General features: G+C 52.5%; 7 protein-coding genes across 7 annotated transcripts; 3 read left to right on the plus strand and 4 right to left on the minus strand.

Annotated features, from left to right (window-relative positions):
• Positions 1 to 122: 122 nt before the first annotated feature.
• A1O5_04965 (PEK/GCN2 protein kinase) lies at positions 123 to 4,578 on the minus strand (the record flags this gene model as incomplete). The annotated part of the gene is made up of 2 exons (XM_007745569.1): positions 123 to 4,310; positions 4,363 to 4,578. The coding sequence occupies 2 exons, from the start codon at positions 4,576 to 4,578 to the stop codon at positions 123 to 125; spliced, it is 4,404 nt and encodes a 1,467-aa protein (XP_007743759.1).
• A 498-nt stretch (positions 4,579 to 5,076) lies between these two features.
• A1O5_04966 (uncharacterized protein) lies at positions 5,077 to 6,823 on the plus strand (the record flags this gene model as incomplete). Its single annotated transcript, XM_007745570.1, has 6 exons — positions 5,077 to 5,105; positions 5,158 to 5,186; positions 5,242 to 5,256; positions 5,314 to 5,338; positions 5,751 to 6,072; positions 6,128 to 6,823. 6 exons carry the CDS (start codon positions 5,077 to 5,079, stop codon positions 6,821 to 6,823), a joined length of 1,116 nt encoding a protein of 371 aa, XP_007743760.1.
• A 230-nt stretch (positions 6,824 to 7,053) lies between these two features.
• On the minus strand, positions 7,054 to 8,388 carry A1O5_04967 (uncharacterized protein; the record flags this gene model as incomplete). Its single annotated transcript, XM_007745571.1, has 1 exon — positions 7,054 to 8,388. One exon carries the CDS (start codon positions 8,386 to 8,388, stop codon positions 7,054 to 7,056), a length of 1,335 nt encoding a protein of 444 aa, XP_007743761.1.
• A 419-nt stretch (positions 8,389 to 8,807) lies between these two features.
• Positions 8,808 to 11,366, minus strand: A1O5_04968 (uncharacterized protein; the record flags this gene model as incomplete). Its single annotated transcript, XM_007745572.1, has 1 exon — positions 8,808 to 11,366. One exon carries the CDS (start codon positions 11,364 to 11,366, stop codon positions 8,808 to 8,810), a length of 2,559 nt encoding a protein of 852 aa, XP_007743762.1.
• Positions 11,367 to 12,496: 1,130 nt separating this feature from the next.
• A1O5_04969 (uncharacterized protein) lies at positions 12,497 to 13,322 on the plus strand (the record flags this gene model as incomplete). The annotated part of the gene is made up of 2 exons (XM_007745573.1): positions 12,497 to 12,932; positions 13,021 to 13,322. 2 exons carry the CDS (start codon positions 12,497 to 12,499, stop codon positions 13,320 to 13,322), a joined length of 738 nt encoding a protein of 245 aa, XP_007743763.1.
• Positions 13,323 to 13,400: 78 nt separating this feature from the next.
• Positions 13,401 to 14,698, minus strand: A1O5_04970 (uncharacterized protein; the record flags this gene model as incomplete). The annotated part of the gene is made up of 2 exons (XM_007745574.1): positions 13,401 to 14,325; positions 14,427 to 14,698. 2 exons carry the CDS (start codon positions 14,696 to 14,698, stop codon positions 13,401 to 13,403), a joined length of 1,197 nt encoding a protein of 398 aa, XP_007743764.1.
• Positions 14,699 to 15,188: 490 nt separating this feature from the next.
• Positions 15,189 to 17,105, plus strand: A1O5_04971 (uncharacterized protein; the record flags this gene model as incomplete). Its single annotated transcript, XM_007745575.1, has 1 exon — positions 15,189 to 17,105. One exon carries the CDS (start codon positions 15,189 to 15,191, stop codon positions 17,103 to 17,105), a length of 1,917 nt encoding a protein of 638 aa, XP_007743765.1.
• Positions 17,106 to 22,234: the final 5,129 nt, after the last annotated feature.

Raw genomic sequence — 22,234 nt, forward strand, 5'->3', positions numbered from 1 at the left:
GTCTGTAGTGAATGCAGCGGACGTTGCATGAAACATGTCTAACAATACACAGATAGGACGGTCTACAGACGTGAAAGTGGGTATTGCTGAGATCAAAGGAAAGAAGCAAGCCGCCTTCCAAACTATCTACTCTTTGCCATTTTCAGGCGCAAAAAGCTCACCAACTCCGCGGCCTTGACCTCGTCTTCGGAGCGAGAGGGGCCCCGGACCTTCAAGGTCCTCTCCCCAAGGGCTCCTCCTCTCACAATCACTAGCCAGTATCCACCAGCAATCTGGCTTCCGTACGCCATCTCCAGCTCCTCCAAGGAGTGGAACTCCTCGGAGAGCTCGGCACTAAGGCCAGCGGCCCACAACGACGACAAGACTTCCAGGCACGAATTCTTCAACGCGTTGGCGTCGAAGCTCGTGACCAGGATATCGCACCTCCTAGCCACTGGCTTCGACTCTGCGGCCGCGGTCGCCGTCGTCTTGGACGACTTGCTTGCTTGAGCAGCGATCTGGCTGCGGACGTAGCCGATTAAGTCTAGTATGTTGAGGCGGAAACCCGCTGCACGAGTATTGCCCTTGTCAGACTTGGTCTGATATTCTTGGACTAGGGCGTCGTACCGCCCGCCGACCGCCAGGACTCGTCTGGAAGCGTTATCTGCGCACTGGAAGAGCAGCGACCGCCGGTAGAGATACTCCGAATTGTTGCTGAGAGGCGCGATGAGGATCTGTGTGTGGACGTTCATGCGCTGGAGGTACTTCGTCACCTCATCGAGGCGCCCCAGAAGGGGCAAAGCCTTGCTGAAATGATCGGAGTCTCCGAAAAGCTTGTGGAGCTTTGTGCGGACCTTTTCCAAGTCGCCGTCGAAGTTGAATCGCTTGAGGTCAGTCACAGATGTCTCCGGGATGTTGATGGCCGGGCTGCGCAGTTCTTCCCGAATCTGTGTCCATCCTTGTCCTTGAGTATTGAGATGCGATAGAGCCCGCTTAACGTCCGGTGCTTCGACTGGTTTGATACGGCAGAAATCAAGGATGAGGTCGAGCAAGTCGGCATGATTAATGTACATTGTCCAGCAGCGTGCAGCCAGGGCAGGGAACTCAGTAAGGACTTCGTCAAGAACCTTGATGACTTCCGCTTCCTTCAAGGGTAGATCTTTTGCGCTGTTGGATATGAAGTCAAAGTCGACTTCAGGAAATTGTCTTGGCTGCGAGCCTGGTGAAGAAGCACGGTACACGGTTCCAAAGCAGTAGATCTTGCTGTAGGTAGGAGAAGTTTGTCCGAGCGTGCGTGCGAAAGGGAGAGTGAGGTCATATGGTAGCTGGACGACCAGGCCTGAAGAATCGAGAAAAGTTGCGGCATGTGGATAGGACTCGGCTTTTGGGATGATACTTTGCCGACCAACTTCGACTGCACCATGTCGACGAAAGATGGATTTCAGCTGGTCGCAAGTAGATATCCAAAGCATCGAATCGACAGAAGCCGTACTTATTGTTGACCTGTCTTCCCAGGCAAGACTTGCAACAGGACTGTTTGGGTTGGCGAACAGCTTCGTGATCAGCGCTTGATATTCACTAGGATTTTCTGCAGCCATTCTATCAATGTAGCGTTGAAATTTCTCATCTTCCAGAGGCTCGGGAATCAGGCCGCTGTTGAGCAGCATCAAAGCGGTTGGTCTGCGAGTTTGATCATGATCAATCAGCCGCGCAATTATGTCACCTTGTTTTTGATGGCTTTCTTCCTTGAAGAGCTGGGGTAGGCGTGGTGGGTTTTCTTTCAACCTCCCTTCCAGATAGATGCTTCTTTCGCTCTTGGTGCTGAAAGGGAAACACATTTCGAAGAACGTGACCCCAAGAGAGTACATGTCGGCGCGAGAATCGTAGCTGCTTCCCGTCCGTTCAAGCTCAGGAGGCATATACCCTGCGGTACCAATGTGGTACGACACAGTAACCATTGCTGGTCTTGACAACGAGAGGTGTTGCTTTGAGGTTGCTTGTCCGTACCCAGCGAGTCCGAAGTCGCCGATTTTAGGAGTGTCGTGTGAGTCGAGGAAGATATTATCGGGTTTAAGATCTCTGTGCACCACGCCATGACTATGAATGTAGGCAAGTCCTTCGAGTATGCGCCGAAACAATCGCCAACCAGCCTCGACATCTTTTGGTAGACCGCCGTTGATTCGATCACGCAATGTTCGGCCGTCGCATAGTTCCATCTGGATATACAACACGGATGGTTCGTTATGTGGTAGTGAGCGTGATCGAACGGGACTTAAAGGCACTTGTGGTGAGTTCTGACTGCGGAAAGGACTTACGCCTTCCATGGATGGCGGCTCTGGTGCTGTTGAACGTTCGAATGGATCAGTCGTCATTTGTTCTTCTGCTCTTTCTGGTTCCGGGTCGCTATCAAATGGGTCATCGTCAAAGGCGTCCTCGGGACTGATAGAAGGTGGATCTTGATAAGCAAACAGGTTGCCATCGTCTGAGTCGCTGTACTCAGCCCCCTGGTTACGATAGACTGATGGTTCCATGAAGTCATGACCCAAACTCAGGGGAGCAGGCTGGGGGATCGATCTGGCAGGGACTGCTCGCTGGTGTGGTTCTTCCACTTGTTCGTGTGCGCTCTCGTACCAGGCGTTGTAATACCTGACAATATTTGGGTGATTGAGTTTCGCAAGAAGGGCGACTTCTCGTAGGATGTTTTCTAGTTCTTTAATCGACTGACTCTTGATCTCCTTTACAGCGTAAAATTGCCCATCCAACTTGTTTCTGGCACGGACGACTTTGCCGTAGCCTCCTTGGCCGAGCACAGCAGACTCCTCCCATTCATTTCGATACCTGGAATTTCCAGGTCTGTCACTGTAGCGTCTTACGCGTCCCGGAGTGCTGAGCATAGTCAGGGACTGTGTTCGGAAGAGATTATCATTTTCTTCGAAGAAGATCTTTTTGCTTGAGAGTTGAAAGGCTGAAGGCCGACGATTTGGATTAGATCGAAACATTTCCTGCAGTAGTCCTTGAGCACTGGATTCGAAATCGACGTCTTCGAGCACATCTGCGGGAGACGTGTATTTGGACTTGACGGCTTTCCCTAACGCCATTTGCATCACAATCACGCCGAGATCCCATATGCAAGTCTTGTTTGTTCTTGCTGGCGTTTCGTTGTTTAGCTCTGGAGCGATCCAGAGAGGCAGCTCATCTGTCTTCGCATCAGACTTGTCGCGAACCGCTTCAACAAGTTCTCGAAGTTTCGTCCCGTAGCCGTCGGAAAGCTTGACTGTAACTCCTCTCTTGGGTGACATGAAAAGCATGACATTTCCCGCATGGACTGCGGGATGGACGTAGCCATGTTTATCGAAGAATACTAGAGCGTCAACAAGCTCTCGAGTCCAAGTGCGGACTTTTGCTGGATTGAGCGGTCCAGAGAGCTCAAGAAGATCATCAAGAGAACCCTTATCCGCAAACTCGGAAAGAATAGCCAGGGTCCACTGTCCAGTGCCATCCTCAAGGGTTAGATGCTCAATCTTAAAGTTGATCAGGTCGACAACATTCTCGTGATGATGTTCCTTGGAGAATTCCAGATCCTCCTCGATAACCTCCATACATTTTTGCATTTGGGCCCTTGAGTTCGCAGTCTCGGGGATGTAGATATCCTTAAGTAGAAGCTGTGGAGCCTGAACACGTTCGGTATTCACTCGAGGAGATACAATCATGATTTTCTTGTATTTACGTCTGAGGATGACGACCCTGCCAGAGACTGCCTTGAACTTGAACGGTGCGTTTGTGACTGTGTCTTTGCAGGTCATGGGCTGGTCAAATCGGATTTGTTCTTCGGGAGAGTCGTAGAGTTCCGTGCCAGCTTCACCAGTGGCCGTGCGAGACAGGTTGGACTTCTGGCGACGTTGTTTCTCACTCTCGACTTGAGAGTACAGCAGCTTTTCTTTCTCCTCAGCTTCTTCTGCCTGTTGTCTGCGCGTGCTTTCTTCTTTCTCTTGGAGATGCTTCCTAGCCAAAGCTTCTTGCGCAGCACGTTCTTCTTCGAGGCTGAACTCAGTCTTCTTGGCAGCCTTGTCTGAGACAGTCTGATCAAGGAAGTCCATGATGGCAGTGTTGACCACGTAGACTATTTCGCTTCCTTGATTCTGTCTCTGGTTGGTCGCAATAATGTGCTCGATTTGCTTTTTGAGGTCAGGGTCTTTAGGCTGAACCTCGACGATGTTGATCTTTGGGAGCACCTTCGGATAGTCGCGTGGAAACTCGAAGATGAGTTTGACAAAATAGTCGCGACATCCAAGTGGTGAAACCCGGACTTGAAAAGCTAAGTTCTCCTGAGTCTATCGCCGTGTCAGAAGCCATCATGCACAGGGTGCGGCACGGCCTGCTCACCTTCCACGCATCCTTCCTGCCTCGAATACGCTGAAAATCGTCTGAATAGATTGCTCTTGTGGCAAGGAACTCGTTACGCTGGACTTCCGGATAACCGGCCAGCTCTTCCTCCAAGGTACGCTGAGATTGCTCGAGAGGCGGCGGGGTAGCAGGGGGTTGTGGTTGAGGTGCAAGAGTCTGCACTTGATGATTCTTTCCCTTCTTTTTGGCCGGCATGATGAAGGATTCACTTCAGACCCCCTCAGGGACCTGGAGATCCGCGGGCTGTTCAGTCTTTTAGTTGCGAAAGCCTTGGCAGGTGACTCCTTTGGAGCGCTTGCCTGGTAGCCGCAGCGACAGCTGCAACTACCTACAACATGTTTTTTGTTCTCATCATGGTGGTTTTTGTTGCTGTGGTTGTCGCTAAAATGAAAAGAAGATCTGGTCGTAGAACCCAGAGACTTGTCTTTGAGTCACAGCACAAGGCTCAACAGCCAAGACATCAGCGGAACGGAGTTACCATATTCCGAAATGCCGACTCTCGATCATTCAACTTGGTCGTTGGGTGTCACTCATCCACAGAGTCTCTGTGCGCCCACTGAGAAACGACAGACAAGGTGTATCTGCCAGGTCAAAAGGACACAGTTTGTCTTTCTTTGTGCGGCTTTAGCTCTTGCCCGGGTCGCATTGGGTTACAACGCTGTTCTACAGGCTGTCCGGATTCTCACCTTCAAGATGGTCAACATCACGGAGAAAATCAAGGAGTGGGTTGCCGTGTTTTGCACAAAGCCGTCTCGAATCTGACTCGTGATACAGGATCGAGGCCGAAATGGCCCGAACTCAGAGTGGGTTTCTGCAGCTTGTCACAGATGGCCTGGTCCAGTGCTGATTGGGTTGCAGAAAACAAAGCCACAGGTTCGTGCTGAGTGTTTGAGAATTCCGGTGGGCGCGCTCTGACAGAATCAACCTCAGAGTATCACCTTGGTTTATTGAAAGGGTAGGTCCTGCCTTTGGTTCTTGAAGACCATGAACCTATGACAAAGAGGGATGGAGTAAAAGGAGACGAGATTGTGAGGACACGAGCGAGAGCAGCGCACGTGCCTTACCTGGATTCACGTGACTACGTCACCCCAATCCGTGCCGTGCATGTCTAAGCAGTGCCTTTGGACGATGGCTTGAGATGCGGTTGTGTGTGAAGAGACCTAGGGCCATAAATAAGCCGGATGGACACAGAATGTCAAGCAGAAGCACATCTCATGATTGCTAGCGAGACAATTGGGCGGGTCCTATTCTCAGCCTTGCCCCTTTTCTAGGAGGACCATATTTGTTGTCTACCCTAGAGCCTCACTCTTCCGCTCTCAACTGGCATAGGTTAGTGTTCCTTGATGAGAGCTGACATTCTCGACCAGGAAACTCGCCCGGCTACGAGCACAATTACTTGAGCCAGCAGCCGGTGCCGGTTCCGGCGGCGGAACAGGATTCGATGTCTCGAAATCTGGTGACGCTCGAATAGCCCTAGTTGGCTTCCCTTCGGTCGGCAAATCGACATTCCTTTCAAAAATCACAAAGACCAAATCCGAAGTGGCGGCATACTCTTTCACCACACTTACGGCTATCCCCGGTGTCCTCGAGTATGGAGGTGCAGAGATTCAGATTCTGGATTTACCTGGAATCATCGAAGGTGCCTCGGAGGGTAAAGGAAGAGGACGACAGGTCATCAGTGCCGCAAAGGTTGGAATTGAGACCCTTGAGTCGATGACCTCCAAATCACTGACCCCCGTTTCAGACGTCCGACCTAATCCTCATGGTTCTCGACGCTACAAAACGGGCCGAACAACGTGCCCTCCTTGAGGCAGAGCTCGAGGCCGTCGGCATACGTCTCAACCGCGAACCCCCGAACATCTACCTGAAAGCCAAGAAGGCCGGCGGCATGAAAATCACCTTCCAATCTCCTCCCAAGTATCTGGACGAGAAGATGCTTTACAACATCCTACGGGACTACAAGCTCTTGAACTGCGAGGTCCTCGTGCGCGACGAGAACGCCACGGTCGACGACTTCATCGACGTCATCATGAAAGACCACCGCAAATACATCCGGTGCCTGTACGTGTACAACAAGATCGACAGCGTCACCGTCGAGTATTTGGACGAGCTAGCCCGCGAGCCGAACACGGTGGTCATGTCCTGCGAACTGGACTTGGGCGTCCAGGACGTGGTGGAGAGGTGTTGGCAGGAGTTGCGGCTGATGCGCATCTACACGAAGCGACAGGGTGTGGACCCGGACTTTAGCGAGGCGCTCATTGTACGCAGCGGCAGTACGATCGAGGACGTGTGTGACCAGATCCATCGCACGCTGAAGGAGACGTTCAAATATGCGCTGGTTTGGGGTGCTTCGGCGAAGCATATTCCACAGAGAGTCGGGCTCGGTCATGTCGTTGCGGATGAGGACGTGGTGCAAGTGGTGAGTGCGTGGAAAGCCTGAGGCGCTCGTGGTGGGGCCTACAGTCATGGGTTGTCCGCAGAGGCATTGTGGGTTCCATGGCAAATAAAGCAGTAGACATCAACACGGTTGGCCATCTACAGCAGTAGATTATCTGCCGCAGAGACTTCGAGGAGGCACAGAGAACATGTATCTTGGTTGATCTCCTCCAAAGACCGCTCCCTTAGGATGCCATATTTCCAAGCCCGCCCCGGCTTCTATATCGCTTCCCTTTATGTCAGCACCCTCCTGGGGTTCAAGCTACTCACATTCGCACTAACCGCCTTGCCATCAAACACGAACTCACTCATCACCTTCCCGGTGCCGGGCCCGTTCTGGATGCCCCAACATGTATGTCCCGCGGCGATATACACGCCCTTGACGCCGGTCAAGCCCACCAACGGGCCGCCACCCGTCTCTACCTGCGGCAAGTAACACGCTTGCCTGACCAAGACGGTGCCGTCGCGCATCTCGTCGGAGACACTGGCGCAATAGTCGACGATATCTTGGCAGCGACCGTGGTCCACCTGGACCTCGGCCGTGGATTTTGGCAGCGGCACCAGGTGATCGCCCTCGCCACACGCGTAGACTTCGTTGTTCGGCCGCGCATAGATCTCAGGCGTGACGTGGCTGGCGCGGGATTTTGCGCCTTCCTTGAAATTCTTGGGCAGCGAGAGAGACGTGAACAAGCAGTATGCGCTGACGGGTCTCGAAGGGCGGATGGTTACACTGTGGGCGCGCAATGCACCGATTGGGGTCCCCGGCCAGACGGTCTTCGTCCACGGCCCGGCAGTGACGATGACATCTGTTGCGAGGATGGACTTCGATTCGTTTGTAGAGGTATCGGTATATCTTACCGTGTGCTCTCCTCCATCCCCAGACGCAGGCTCGATGTTGCTGACGCTCCCCAGGATGAGTCGGGCGCCTTTTTCCTCTGCAAGCTTTGCCATCGACGTGGTAAACTGATATGGATGGACCTGCGCCGTGTCTTTATGCGAGCCCATTGATTCATAACCCAAGACACATTCTTCTGCGATCCAGTCGAGATCATCCGGGAGGCCCATGCTGCGTAGATTGGCGTAGGATTCTTTGCTTCGCTTTTGGAGACTGACGCGGGTGGAATCGACGTTGCCATCGCTGGCAACATCTGCCCTGTGCACCCCTCTGATGTCCTCATCTTTGCCCATGCCGCCTCCACTTGCTTCGCCATCCACCGGCCCTTTCTGGGTAATCACTTTCGCCTGGCTACTGACATGCCGTCCCTTCATCTCAATCTGGCCAACACCCACGCCTCTATAGCCCCATCTCTGCTCCCCTCCGTGTTCCTTGGCGAGTTCCGAATGTAACTTGAAACTCAGCGGCACCAGGCACGACGGATACGCCCATAAAGCCAACAGGCCACCAGCCTTGCCCGACGCACCGCTGGCGATCCCTGTTGCCTCAACAAGATGGATTGAGTGCAAATCTAGGTTGTATTTGGGATGGCGAGTGAGGAAGTAGGCAGTCGTGCAGCCGATAATGCCGCCACCGACAATCACTATCGACTTTTTCTGCTCGAGCTCGGCCATATTAATTATGCCAAAATCTGGCTTTGAAGGGGACAGAAGAGGTGAAAACAGGCTGATAGACCGGATTCAAGTATCTTCAATGACTTCACACGTCTATCGGCTATTCCCCGCCAATCACAATCTCTCAGTCACGTTTTCTGTTATTGAACCAGATCACATACAAATACATGTCTCGTTGTCCAAGTACTCCGTATGTTTAGATACAGTAGGAGGAAGCTTGAGAGGCGTGAACTTGGAGTTTGCGGAATCCTTACAGTGGGAAGGGGTCCAAATAACCGACGATATCAAGTCAATCACTCTTATCCATAAACTGCCGTCCTGCGATACACTACCTAGACGAAGAATACGTAGCCTATATAGATGTTGATTCGGGACATTTCATGCAACATTCATAAAGCCATAGATTCTCGATAAGCAGATCAGTCAAGCAGGTCGAGCGTCGATACCTCCTCGTAAGCGATATCCTCCCTTTCCACACCCCGCGACAGCTCGTAGGATAGGACGGTCATATCCATATATGTCAGCATCAGCCTGTACCGGCGACTACTTTCCAAGGCCTGCCATGGCTCTGGACTTGATGGAACTTCCCAATCCCGTAACTCGGTCCTGATCCTCCCAAACCCCCTTTTCCGGGGATCATGTGACAGACGTTTCCTCTTCGTCCGCGGCCGATTAGTACGCTCCCCGGAGTCTGCATCCACGTTCGAGAGCTGGGAGTCGTCTTCCGCGCCATTGCGCTCATCGAAGACAAGTACGGTATGGTCAAATGTGGTTGGAATTCCATCCACAAGCCCGTCCCTTCCCCACTTCGTTGACTCGCCGGATTCTGATCGAACTGCAAATTCATCGGTGCTAAAGCAACCCTGGACTGGTGAAGCTGCTATCCCAAGTAGTGGCCCAAATGGTCGAAGTCCTTTCCGCTCTTGTTTCTTGGTTGGTAATATCCAGCTCACTCGCAGGCCCAGTGTTCCAGTTTTCTCATTCTTCGTCAACGAACAGACGGCACATCGGCCGATCTGGGTCGCGACGATGACAATGCCCAACTCGGGAATTTGCAGCAACATGTTGAGTCTATCGATGTTGGCGTGATTTGTGCTCTGAATGATAGGAGGCAATGCCTGTTTGAGGATGTTGGCACAAAAGACGTGTGGGGAATCGGCTTTAGGGGCCATGAGCAGTCTTAAATTCGACAGGCTGCAATGGAGAGTAGGTATATTGGGTGGAGTGGCCCTGACACCGGCTCTGGGAACTGTCGAAGCACTGCTCTCGATGACAGGCTTGGGGCTTTTCAGTTCAGTGTGTTGGCTTCTGCGCAACGGAGAATCCATGTCAGATGTGGACAAGACATCCACGTCAATCTCCTGGCTGGTTCGGTGTGCGAGACTTGACAGTGATGTAGTGCTTCGCCGGCTGGTGGAAGAAAGGTCAGCATCCTCCACTTCCTCCGAGCTTGAAGGATATTGCAATTCTTCCTCTTCGCTCTCCTCAGAGTCCGTGTCAGCCTCTGCGAACTGCATATATTCTAGCGAGAGAGCGTCTCTTTGAGGTGTCATAGAGTCATGGCCAATGTCAACAGATCTCGCATTAGAACCAGAACCAGAGGTAACCTCACTGGTTTCTGACTCGAGGTTGTCGTGGGGGTTTTCCGTGGTCCAGGTGCCGTCCTCCGAGGATCCATCATTATTGTATCCAAGATAAACTGGGAGCGAACTCGCATTAGCCTCAGCATGATCCGCGTCGACACTAGCTTCTTCCATATCGGACCAAGAGTCAAAAGTCTCCCGGACTTCATCATTGTCGTCGTCGTCGTTCCCTCTCTCTTCATACATGATAAAGTGTATGTGACTGTTGCTAGGCGTGCGAAGTCGGACAACATTGGTCAGGTCGTAGCTTTCCAGGCTATTATGTCCATGATACTGGGGAACCTTGAAGTATCCGCAAAATTGCTCCATTGTCCTAGCCGGCCGGAAGGCGCAAGGATCTAGGGCAGCGACAAGCCAGCCGCCTTCCCGCCTTCGGTAAGCGTTAGCACGCATGCTCCTTTCCGAGAAATCCCAGGCCTTGTGGCAGATCCCTTGCCAAATCTGCCAGATCTTCATCTCACCATTAATGGCGGTGCTCAGGAGCCAATTGCCCCCCAGGTCATCGTCTGTGTTTACGAAGGATATGCAGGGGATGTTATGGTCGTGGCCATCGATACCACGGAGAGTGATTTTGTAATTTTTATTCCGCGGTGGAGCGGTAGCATCAAGACCTACTGCCATCCATTCTTGCCAATCTGTTTGTTTAGCATGTTCGGGCAGCTCGGAATCATCGTCGGACATTCGATCCTCGTCGTCTCTCCCTTCGCTGCCCGCGTCTGTCAAGGCGAAGGCAAATACAGTGATTTTAGCACAAGGATCATCGTCTGCAACGTGATGAGGCGTGTTCGCCGATACGGCAATCATTCGGGCATTGGTGTGGATAGCAAGGCCCCAGGCAGATTCATGAACCCACTGTGTGAAGAAAGGCCAGACTCCGACACAGTCGCTCCGACCATCTGTGCTGAAGCGGTACGGGTCTTTTCGAATGGCTTCAAGAATTGACTTGGTATAGTAGGCGCACACATTGCCGGAATCGGTTGCCATGAGAAGGATCTCCTCTTTCCCCAAGTCTCCCACAATCAAATGGTTGATTCCATGAGGAAATTGGGAGTCAATGTAGCCGGCGGCATTCGGATTCGCCAGCGAAGGCACAATGAGTAGAGCAGGTAGTCTGTGAAGTTTCTGAAAGGGAAAGTCAGGTCTGTAGACAGCAACGGTATCTCTCGTCGCGACAAAGTAGAGATTGAAGCGTTGGGACAAAGCAGTCAAATTGTTCCGCCAGTAAGACAGAGGTGGAGGACAGGGGGCTCCATCGCGTAGGAACCTTTCAGCTCCTTTCTCGATGCTAGTGAGACCAATGTTGACCGACTCGAATAGTCTGCTATCTTCGTCCATGCTTCTGCAGAAGGCCCTAGAGTTTGGTTGTGCCAACAGGTGCTCTGTGTTCAATAGAATGGGAGTCTTGCTTGCCGCTCAAGGCATGGCGGAGTGTGTCATGGCCACCGCAACAACGCGTGTGTTCTCTCTTTATCTTGGCCTAGAGGGGTTTGAGTTCGTCCGGAGGAGGTTCAGATCCAAGGAACGGATGGAGGTGCAGGCGCATGAGCGCAGGTAGATGGAGAGGGAGACTTCGGCTCGCTTCACCTTGCCTGCAACTCACCGTAGATGTCAGCGGCTGTCGTGTCTGTGCGCGAGGAGGACGAGGAAGAGAGGGAGGGAGGTGAGGTAAATAGGTTTGACCATCGACTGTCAATTGTGGGTGTTGCAATTACTGCAGACAAGTGAAGGCTGATTGACAGCTGGGACACTAGAGGGACCGAATACTTGCCGTGGCAATAGTGGTACGGAGGACAGTGAGTACAGCGAGCATAGCGAAGACAGGACATGAGGTGGAGTGACTGAGAGATGACGCATTTCATGTGCAGCGCAGGCACCGAAGGCTGGTGGGCGGAACGAAGCGAAATGGTGGGCGACAAAGGCAACTGCTCGTGCACAAGTCTATCTCACATTTTATTCTCCCTCCAACAGACAGACAAGAGCACATCCAACTCGACCTCTTCCACCACCGCCAACGCACTCGTCCTGGTCTACCGAGTAGCTGAGGGACTGACTCGCACGCCGACACCTGCGTTTTCTGATCGAGGTTGGCAACACAGAAAGCCTCGATTCGGCAAGTATTTCGTACACGACCGGCCACCTCTGCGACGGCTCGACTCGTCCCCTGGACCCCTGGTCAGATTCTGCAACCCTGCACGCGATACACATCCCCCCGTATGCGACTTATCTACCTGATTAATGCATAAGAGCAGTCCGCCCTCCGCAAGTGGCACCTGGTCGATCTGTTCTGTCCAAATTGCCTCAGCATCTGGTGCGGCGGTGACGGTGACGAGTGGTGGTTACACTGCATATCACCACCAACGTTCCCGCTGAACCTTCCAACCGCAATCTCATTTCTCGGCTACAATTCAACTCGACCTCTTCTCCATCTTTGACATTGTCTCCGTCGTGCTTGGCCCAGCACAACCATGGATTTGCTGGCTACGGTCAGAAAAGAGGGCTCGCGAGGGGGCCGTGGGGAGTTCAAGTGGACCGATGTCGAAAGCTCTTCTCATCGCGAAAATTATCTCGGCCACTCGCTGATGGCGCCCGTCGGTCGCTGGCAGAAAGGCCGCGATCTTAACTGGTACGCAAAAGGCGACGCCGATTCACAGGGCGACGAGGATGCCGCCGCAAAGGCAGCGAGAGAACGGAAAGAGGAGATCCAGCGTGTCAAGCAGGCTGAAGAAGATGCCCTCGCTCGAGCTCTGGGATTGCCTGTGCCTCAACGGAGCAATCCGAATTTGGATGAGCTGGGGGCCCGGCGCGAGGTCGACAACGTTTTGAAAGAGGCTGCAGCGGGCGAGGATTTAGCATCTCCCAGGGGAGTTGGTTATGGGCGAACGGCCAGGGTCTCGGCTCCCAGTGAGGGGAAATCCAGTGCTACGGAACGCCTCGAAGGCACCCTCACAGATCAGGACAAAGAGCTTCATTATGCGCTCAAAGAATACAGGCGCCGCCACGGCGACCGAAGACACAGAAGCCGGAGCCGGAGTAGACACAGACACAGAGACAGCCACCGAAGAAGGCATAGGGACGACCGACATCGACACAGAGAGCGCCAATCCCGATCCCCGCGGCGAAACATGTCTGACCGACTGCGATCAAAATCACAATCACCTTCACCTGCTCGACAACGTGATCGTTACCGCCGAGAGCGGTCTAGAAGCACCTCTCCATCGAACCCCCGCCATGAAGGCAGCCGGGGTGAGAGGGAGAGAGGATACGAACGAGGTGACCGACGCTGAATCCTGATCGCTTGAAAGCGCCCTGGAAAATACTTCGCCAATCCCTAATCAGATGCAAGCAGCTATCCAAGAACAAAATTTTCCACTATCTCAACCCCAGTGAAGCATCGAAGATGTCACTCTCAGGGTCCTTGATGTCCACGTCTACTATACTTGCTGCACGCCCCGGTCCACTGGCCCCCTGTCGAGCGGCAATATCGGCTGATGCGCTAGTGTCAACAAATTCCTCCAGTTCCTCGCTCACCGTTTTCAGCTTCTCTTTCACGCTCGCTACTCCTTCAATCCCGACGATGTGACGGGCAGGCGGATTTTCATGACCACCAATGGCTGTCAACGCATGGACAGTCTCTGCAATCAATTTTTCTGTGTGTGCATGACTGAGGGGAGGGTACAAGCTGACTACCTCGTCACGGCTAAGAAGGTAAGGGCCGCTCTGCCTCTCCGCTTCTGACGAAGGCGACTGAATTTCCGTTTCCGGCGGAGGCGGATACTGGGCTCGAATACCAGGGAGGCGATTCAGTAGTCCGTCCAGGATTCCTCGAAATATTGGAGCCGTGTGACCGAATTCTCGGGTATAAGCCTTCATTGGGGGCGCTGACGTGATCTTGTTGGTCAGGATTCCGATCTCGACGCTGGCTTGAACAATGGTCAATTTGATGTTGAAGGGTGCAATCTCATAGGCGATACTGTCACAAAAGCCTTCCAATGCCCATCCAGACGCACAATACATGCTCAGTCCTGGTGTTCCGAGGTGACCCGTGATGCCAGTGAGGGCGATGATGTGACCGTTCATCTGCGAGCGCATCTGAGGTATGACAGCTTTTATGATATTCATGGGGCCAAAGAAATTCTTCTCGAACTGATCGCGCACCAGCGTCAGGGTTCGCGAATTGGCCGAAAGCTCTTCGACGGTCCCAACTACTGCTTCACTGGTGCAGCAAAAGAGGATGTCGATCTTTCCAAAGGTATGCACGGCCTCTGCAACAGCCGCCTGACATTGCCCAACGGCCCTGTCGCCAAGTTAACTTCTGCCACCTTGTAGAAGACAGACGCAAAATAGAACCTAAGTTGTATAATGTCATTTGGCAGAGGCAAGGGCCGCAGCACATACCTGATATCCAAAGCCACAACTTTTAACCGCTCCTTCATCCCAGGTGTGCGTCCAACCTGAGACAGGAACCTCTTGAACTCCTGACTTCGGGCCCCATCACTCTCGAACTCGGCTTGAATGATGCCGGAGACAACATAGTCGCCGTGATCAAGCACCTGACGTGCAAGTGATATGCCAACTGGAGAGTCCCCTGAGGTCAAGAGCCAAACTCGAGGGGCATTATGTGTGGGAAACTGAGGCGTTGGTGTGCCCACCGAGCCACCATTTGCCATCGGTGCGCGCAACGTGAGCCTTGACTGATCATTGCGTCCTAGGACGCCATCTGCGATGCCTCTTGGGGGAGATTTTCAGCCAACGATCAAACAATCCAATAGAGAGTGCAGATTTAGCAGATATCAGAAGGATCAAGTCGTGGTCGAAAATGGCAGGCTTATTGGCCCGAAGATTGAGCTTGCAAGTCACGTGTCAATGACGAGACTTTCCGCCGAAGGATTAATAATGTTCCGCGCATCCCACCAGCCGAACCGCGGCCCACATGGACGGGAACCCAACCTCTCCATTACCGGTAGCAGAGTCTGGTTCTGCCACTCTGTCAAAGAAGACCCTATCCTCTGCTCAAACCACATCTCCAGTGGCTCTGACAACCCAAGATGCCGGAGTCTAGAGGCAGCGGCACACCTGCCGCAAGGGAGGAACAAGGGGGAAAGGTGAGAGACTCCCATCGACAGCGTGAACCTCGAAATCCTGACCTCTCTGCAGTCCATGTTTCAAACGATCATTCAAGGTCTCGCCATATTCATGCTCACGCAGTTTGTTGTGAACCAATTCTTCGGCTCGAAATCACAGAGCGGAGGCGCCGCCGCGCCCAAGCAAAATGTCAATTTCGATGAAAGAGCCGATGTGACGGCCCTCACAAACTATTCGCATGTCCCTCAAAACATTGCCCCGATATGGCCTGACAACAGCGTCATCGACATTCGCATGTATGTGTCTCCGCAGCTGAGTCTTCCTGCCTTGTCGACCGTGCCGAAGGAGAGCCTTGTCTTGGACGAGGAGAGTTTTGGAATGGGGAATTATGAAGAAAACCGAGAGGTTCATACCCATATCGCCATACCAACAGAGGTCCAGCATAACGCAACACTATGGGCTCATTTCTACGTCGCACTAGCTGGCAGCGAAATTGACCCGACAAGCCCGAACTACGACCCACATAAAGCAACTCACTTCAAGAGGCCGCTGAACCAGTTCCTCCCAAAGAAAAAGGCTCGTAAGTTGAAGAACCTGCTCGAGAAAAGCGAGGAGCCAGAAGAAGAAGAACCGGAAGAGGTCCAGGGTGTGCAGATTGCCTCGTATTACCACCCCAACTTCACAGTCGCTGTGATCCCAAACACAGGTGTGCAAAGCTGGCGTCAAATGCACCCGGCTCTCCGCAAGAATATCGTGCTCGAACCGACCGGACAGCGCGATGCTTCGGGGCAAAATGGCTGGTATTATCCAGTGGTCTTCCTCAACACGTTCTGGCAATTACGCAGCCACATGACTGAACTTAACGACACCGTCAAGGAAATGCCCCTGAACATCCAACTGTACAACCTGGCCAATTGGAAATACAATCTATTGGCATCTATTGACGAGGGAATGAAACAAAACCAAGCGCAAGCTGCGAGCGGCACACCCATGCCCGGCGGCGGAGACGGCAGCGAGTTCGAAAAATTTAAAGAAATTCTTTTAGACACCAATGCCTACTTGTTGGGAACCACCTTCGTCGTCAGCATCCTCCACATGGTCTTTGAAGGTCTCGCGTTCAAAAACGATATTTCTCACTGGCGGAAGAAGAAGGACAATGTGGGCACATCTGTTCGGACCATCCTTGCGAACGTGTTCATGCAGACCATCATCTTCTTATATTTGGTTGACAACTCCGAGAACACCTCGTGGATGATCCTCGCCTCGCAGGGCTTCGGCATCTTACTTGAGGCGTGGAAAATAACAAAAACTGTTGATGTGCGCTTGCGCGAACCCGGCCCGGATTCGAAGTTCAGGGGTATCCTACCTTATGTGGTTGTGTTTGAAGATAAACATAAATTGACCGAGATGGAAAAGCAAACGCAAGAGTACGACCAGATTGCCTTCCGTTATTTATACATCATTGCAGTGCCCCTACTGCTCGCGTACGCGGTCTACAGCCTCATCTACGAGTCCCACAAGTCTTGGTACAGCTTCGTGATTGAGACATTGGTGGGATCGGTGTATGCGTACGGATTCCTCATGATGGTGCCTTCTCTTTACATCAACTACAGATTGAAATCTGTCGCGCACATGCCGAGCAAGGCCCTGATGTACAAGTTCCTCAATACGTTCATTGACGATCTGTTCGCGTTTACGATCAGAATGCCAATTCTACATCGTCTCGCGACACTGAGAGACGACGTGATCTTCTTTGTCTGGCTGTACCAGAAGTACAAGTATAAGGTGGACTATTCGAGAGTCAATGAGTTCGGGCAAGGCGGCGAGGATGAGGACGGGGAAGAAGAGGAAGCGAAGAAGGAAGACGGCAAGAAGACGACGACGGGCACCAAAGCACTCGAAAGTCAAGGTACCAAGGAATTGAAGTCCTCTGCTTCAGCCTCCAGTGCGAGTGGAGCCCAGGCCAACGCGGGCGCGAAGAAGAGAAAGTAGCCGAGCAGATGTCAATCACTGCCTCTCGGACAACAGGTCACGCCACTATATCAGAGTTCGCATATTACAAGAGCGACAAAAGAGAAGTTGAAGATAAGCGAGAAGGAGAGAGGTAAAGATCGTCGGGCAATGACGTCTATCTGCAGCAATTTCACTTGCAGGCTCTTTTACTGGTAAACTTCACACCCGGTTGGATGCGAGCAGAAAGAGCCGACAAGCCTGGGTTGCATCCAGTTCAGTTCAAGTCATGCGCCTCGGAAAGCCGCCTGGTCCCAAATCCCAGTTGCCTGTACTGCGCCCCGACCTCCAACTCTTGCCTACGGCTGATTGCTTCACCTTTCTGGCTTTCGCTTGGGGTTCAAGGAAGTCGTCGATCGCCGTTTTGGGCAAAGCTGGGCATTTTGCGCGTGAGACCAAGTTTGGAAGCCGATGATATGACAAGACGATCACAAAAGAGGTGACCTGCAAGGGAGAGGGGGAGCGCAAATTCTGGCACGACGCACCTCCCAACAGAATTGTTTGCTAGTGAAAGATTTCACACAGAACTATCGTGTAAGTAACAAACAAACAATACATAACACCCCTATGCTGAAAGAAAGAGAAAAGGAGCGAAGGAAATGAAACAGAAAAGGGATCCTCTCGAAAGTCACTCACCCACTACCTAGGTAGCGAGCAGCCTATCCAGCATTTATTTTTACTTCTGGCCAATCATGGCTTTGTCTCCTTTTCCCCTTTTTGGATTCTTTTTCTACATAACTCATACCAAGGGCTTTTGTCGGGATCGTTCGAACAAAAGGGCACAGGGCACAATGCACAAGGCAACCTACTCCTTGGTACAGAACGAAGCGAAATGAAATGAAACGGAAGGAAACCAATCTGACAGGAATCGGTTCTGATGGAGGACAGCGATATGAAAGGGAATGAGGAAAAGGCAGATGAGATGCCTACCGTGACCCTGTCTTATCCTGTGCTGCCGTGAGGTTATCCTGCCTGGCCATTCCCTGGTCTGTTCTGGCTTTGCCCCACACACACTCTCCCGCTGCGGCAGGGAGAGGCAAACAAGAGTCAACACACCCACAGACAGGCAGACCGGCAGGCAGACAGAGAGACATACTCACGGGCAAGCCGATGGACAAGTAGGTAGGTAGGTGCGCAGAGAGACAGACAGATACACAGACAAACAGAGACAGGGAGAGGCCGACAAGACAAGACCAAAACAGGACAGGACAAGATCCGGCCTCGGTCCAATGAGCAACAACGCAGAAAACCCCAAAACCGAAAACCCAAAACAAGAAGGCAAAGTTTCCCCTATGCAGGGCAGGGTTTTTTTATTTGCCGCGTCGTAAGTCAAAAAACCTCAAAAGGGAGGAAGAAAACATTAGGCGCTCGCTCTAAAAACCGAAAACGAAAGGCGAACAAAGAGAACAACTAACGAAGGGAAAAAAAAAACAGGAAACAACAAAAGAACCAAACAGAAAAGACCGGACGACCGAGACGAATGTGCGTGCATGCGCGTGTGTGCGTGTGTGTCAGAGAGGAGGGGCCGGACAGACAGCCAGACAGCCAGACAGGAAGAGAGAGCGAAACCCTGTCTCTCAGGAAGTGCCATGGATCCGATGCTCAATGGCCCTTGTTTGCGCCGGGCATTTACTTGCATCTTCCCCAGGGAAAGGAAAGGAAAGGGGAGACTGATTCAGTCTTGGTCTGAGTCTGGGTCTGAGTCTGGGTCTGAGTCTGGGTCTGAGTCTCGGTCTCGGTCTCGCCGTTCTCTTGCTTGCTTGTTTATTTGCTTGCAGCTTGCCTGTCTGGTTATGTTTTGGGTTTAGAAAGCGAACATTTCGCTGGTTCCAAGCATGCAAGGAACTTCGGAGTTCGTACAGCAGGGAGAAAGGTCTCGGACTCGAGTGGGTGGGAAATGGACTGACATCCATCACGATGCACCACACACGCGGGTAGGAGATAGTTCCCTCCCCCTCCGAGAGTGACATGCGTGTGCGGCTTGTACTCTTGTCGACCGTTCAATCTTTCTATCCTGTTGCCTGTCCAGTCTGGCCCATTCCAAACCTTTGGTGGACAGGTGTCTGTCTCTGTCTCTCGTCTCGGCAGCCCCGATCGTTGCGCATTCATCATCAACCTCACTCCCTTTAACTGCATGTACCTCCCCGCTTCATTTGGTGACGGTCTGTCGGATCCCCTCGCTTAGAGCAACCGGGAGGTTTCTGCATAAGCTAATCCCCTTGGAAATAGGAATCTGTTTTTCTTTCCCGTCCTATGGCTAACCGGTGAGCATGAGCAACTAGTTGGTTCTGCTTACCGAGATTATTATATTAAGATCAAGTGCGAGACAAGCCATGGAGCGTGGCCGCCAACCTGATCGCATTGCATTGGCTGTGCGTCAGAGACTAAACTCGATCTTTCTGACCGGTGTGCACTGCACATTGATCCAGCCATGCATATGCATCATGACATATGCTGGCCAGCCGGATGGTTTTGTCCAACCCCGCGGAACCGGACTGGCGGCTCTTTTCACCCACATCCTTGGTCAGCTTCCACGTCCTAGAGCCAGATGATGTGTGACAGTGTGAGCAAGGACGGCTACAGCTCTATCCAGATTAGCGCCAGTTCTGGGAAATATTGACTCTTTCGTTGGTGGCCATTATGTCTGGTACTTCTGGGGGGACCACTTTCGATGCTGGCTGGCGTGGCCGATGAATCTCCCTAAGGCACCCTCCAAGGACACGGCACGAGCGCAATTTGTAGGCCACATCGGTCGGTTAGTGTCTTGAACCCCAACCAGAGCACACCTCTCAGGAGGGAGGCCGCAAGCGGTTCTACAGCTCTGGTCACGCGTTGTGGGGACCGGCACCAAGAGACCACCACCTTTTTTTTCTTCTCTTCGACAAGGGGTCAGTCATGGTATTCACGGCGGCATAGCCCCTCTCCTTCGAAACGGTAAGTCGCTGTGTCTGATCGTTTGACTTTGTGGGTGCGCTTTTGTGGTTGCCTTGATTGTTATCCAAATATGGCGTCCCTCGTACCCTACTGCTTGCATTGCAGTGGTCACTGGACCCATCGAGGACCCAAGGAAGCTGGTCGTCGGTGATTGTTGTTCCGTGTGCGAAGGCGCTGCTACGCCCGTGGGCTGTTATGAATGTGTGAAAGCATCTCAAACGATGTCAGCCGTCTGCCAAAGCGTGCGGCTGTGTCTCCTAGGCCCCAGGCCAACTGCCGACTGATGCCGTGGCCAGGCTTGCGCTGGGTTCACTCTGGTGTTTGCAGCAGGATACATGTTCGTGGAAAGTGATTTGTTTCACCCACCGTTCGTGTGATGTGCACTTGTCGATTCAACGAACATGGGTCGAAGAAGGAAGGCTATATCCACCGATCTGATCATGCAAGGCTGCAGGTGGCTTGGTTTGTTGGGGCAATTCGAGGGCGCCAGACGGTTTTGGTCTCCCAAATCCGCCCTCTTATCCCGCCAATTCTGCCCGTTGCCTCTTCATTGGCTCCTCTTCCACCCGTTTCTTAAGAGTTCCAGGCGGTAAAGCCGTGTTCTTGCCCTACTCCGCCGGTTAGTAAAGCTGTACGGGCCTTGCCGCTGTGTTGCGGCCATCAGGGCCGCGCTTGTTTGCCCGTGGCTTGTCAAGTGAGAGGGCAGAGGAGAGGGTTGGGGACGACAGGGCACGAACACAAGGGGGTGCGAAACGCTCCGCTTTGCAGAAGGGCCCGTCAGATAAGGTTGCTGCCCTTTAGGAGGGTGGAGATCGGTTGCCTGGTTTCCTCCTTGCCAATAATGCCATCGCCAGCATCGAGCTCTCTATCCATTTTCTGAGGTTAGAGAGGGGCGACTGGTCTGGAAGAATGCCCTCCGTTGCGTCAGGTGGACAAACAGACCGCTGAGGTTGAGGGACTCTCGGGGGCGCAGCATAGACGGGCACAGACGTTGCTTGGAGCCGGAACTTGGGCAGGAGGTGTCTTCCTGGTGCCTTGAGAAGGGCAACAGGGTGTCACGGCAACGAGAGTTGCAGCATTAACACATGACAGGTGCAATCGAAAGAGATTCAGTGTCATGTATGTAAAAGCATAGCACGGCTTCTTCTAGCATTGGTCCTTTTTGAAATCCTTTCCTATCACCGGGGTATCCAATTAATGGCTCACAAGGAAGAAAGATTGACTGATGCAATAAGTAGCTAATACATAATTGAAGCTGAGTTTCTTGTCAGCACTATGCATTGACTCTTGAGACACGGAAACGGCAGGAAATAGCAGGCCAGCCGCCAGGGGAATTGAGGAGTAAAGAAGCCGTCAATCGCAACAGTCGATGATATGCCATACGTGCTTGCCAATTCCAGCCTTCATGGTAGTCCTCCCGCTGCCAATGATAAACAGGGAAAAAGGGGGGTTGATGTGAAGAAAAGCCGCCTCCAGGGCGGCTTTGCATGGTTAAGGTGTGGTCCTGTAGTCCCAATGCGTTGCAGATTGCTGATGGAGAGGCATTGATGACAACGCTGTGGCTTGTAAAACTTTGTGGTATTCGATGTTGCTGTCGACATGCGTGAAATAGGAGTCGTGTTGTCGCAGAGGAGGAGAGGTCATTCATCGATCCTGGCAAGGTCAGTAAACAGTGCTGACAGCGGCAGTAAGGGATTGTACCGTGCCATGAGAATGGTTGCTGCGTCTTCGGTCATTTTAACGCTGGCTTTCTCCGGGCTTGATATGGACCGGCGTGCAGCGTTCACAACGACGGTGTTGGCACTTGGTGCACATGGAGTATATCACCCATAGCTGAGGGTTCTGGAGGATGTCCTCTGGATTGGTGCACTTGCAGCAGTACCAGTAATTTGCTGGAGCAAGTGTAGGGTTGCGGGGAGGCATGATAGAGAAGACCTTCGGGTATTCAACGGACAGAGTATTCTTTGAAGTGGACGGAGCAGGAGAATGGAAGAAGGATTCGGTGAAAAGGAGCACAGGGTGATAGATATACACCCCCTCCCCAGCTTCTGTGAGCTCCTTAATATAAAGTATCTTCCGCTGGTTAGCATCCTGTGGCCTATCATGATAAGCCTTGCCAAAACAAAAAGCATTTAGCATTATGGCTAGTTTTCCGGTAGAGCCCCTGTCTGTATCCT

This window comes from Cladophialophora psammophila, assembly GCF_000585535.1.
Source record: "Cladophialophora psammophila CBS 110553 chromosome Unknown aczJe-supercont1.6, whole genome shotgun sequence".
NCBI classification, from domain to species: domain Eukaryota; kingdom Fungi; phylum Ascomycota; class Eurotiomycetes; order Chaetothyriales; family Herpotrichiellaceae; genus Cladophialophora; species Cladophialophora psammophila.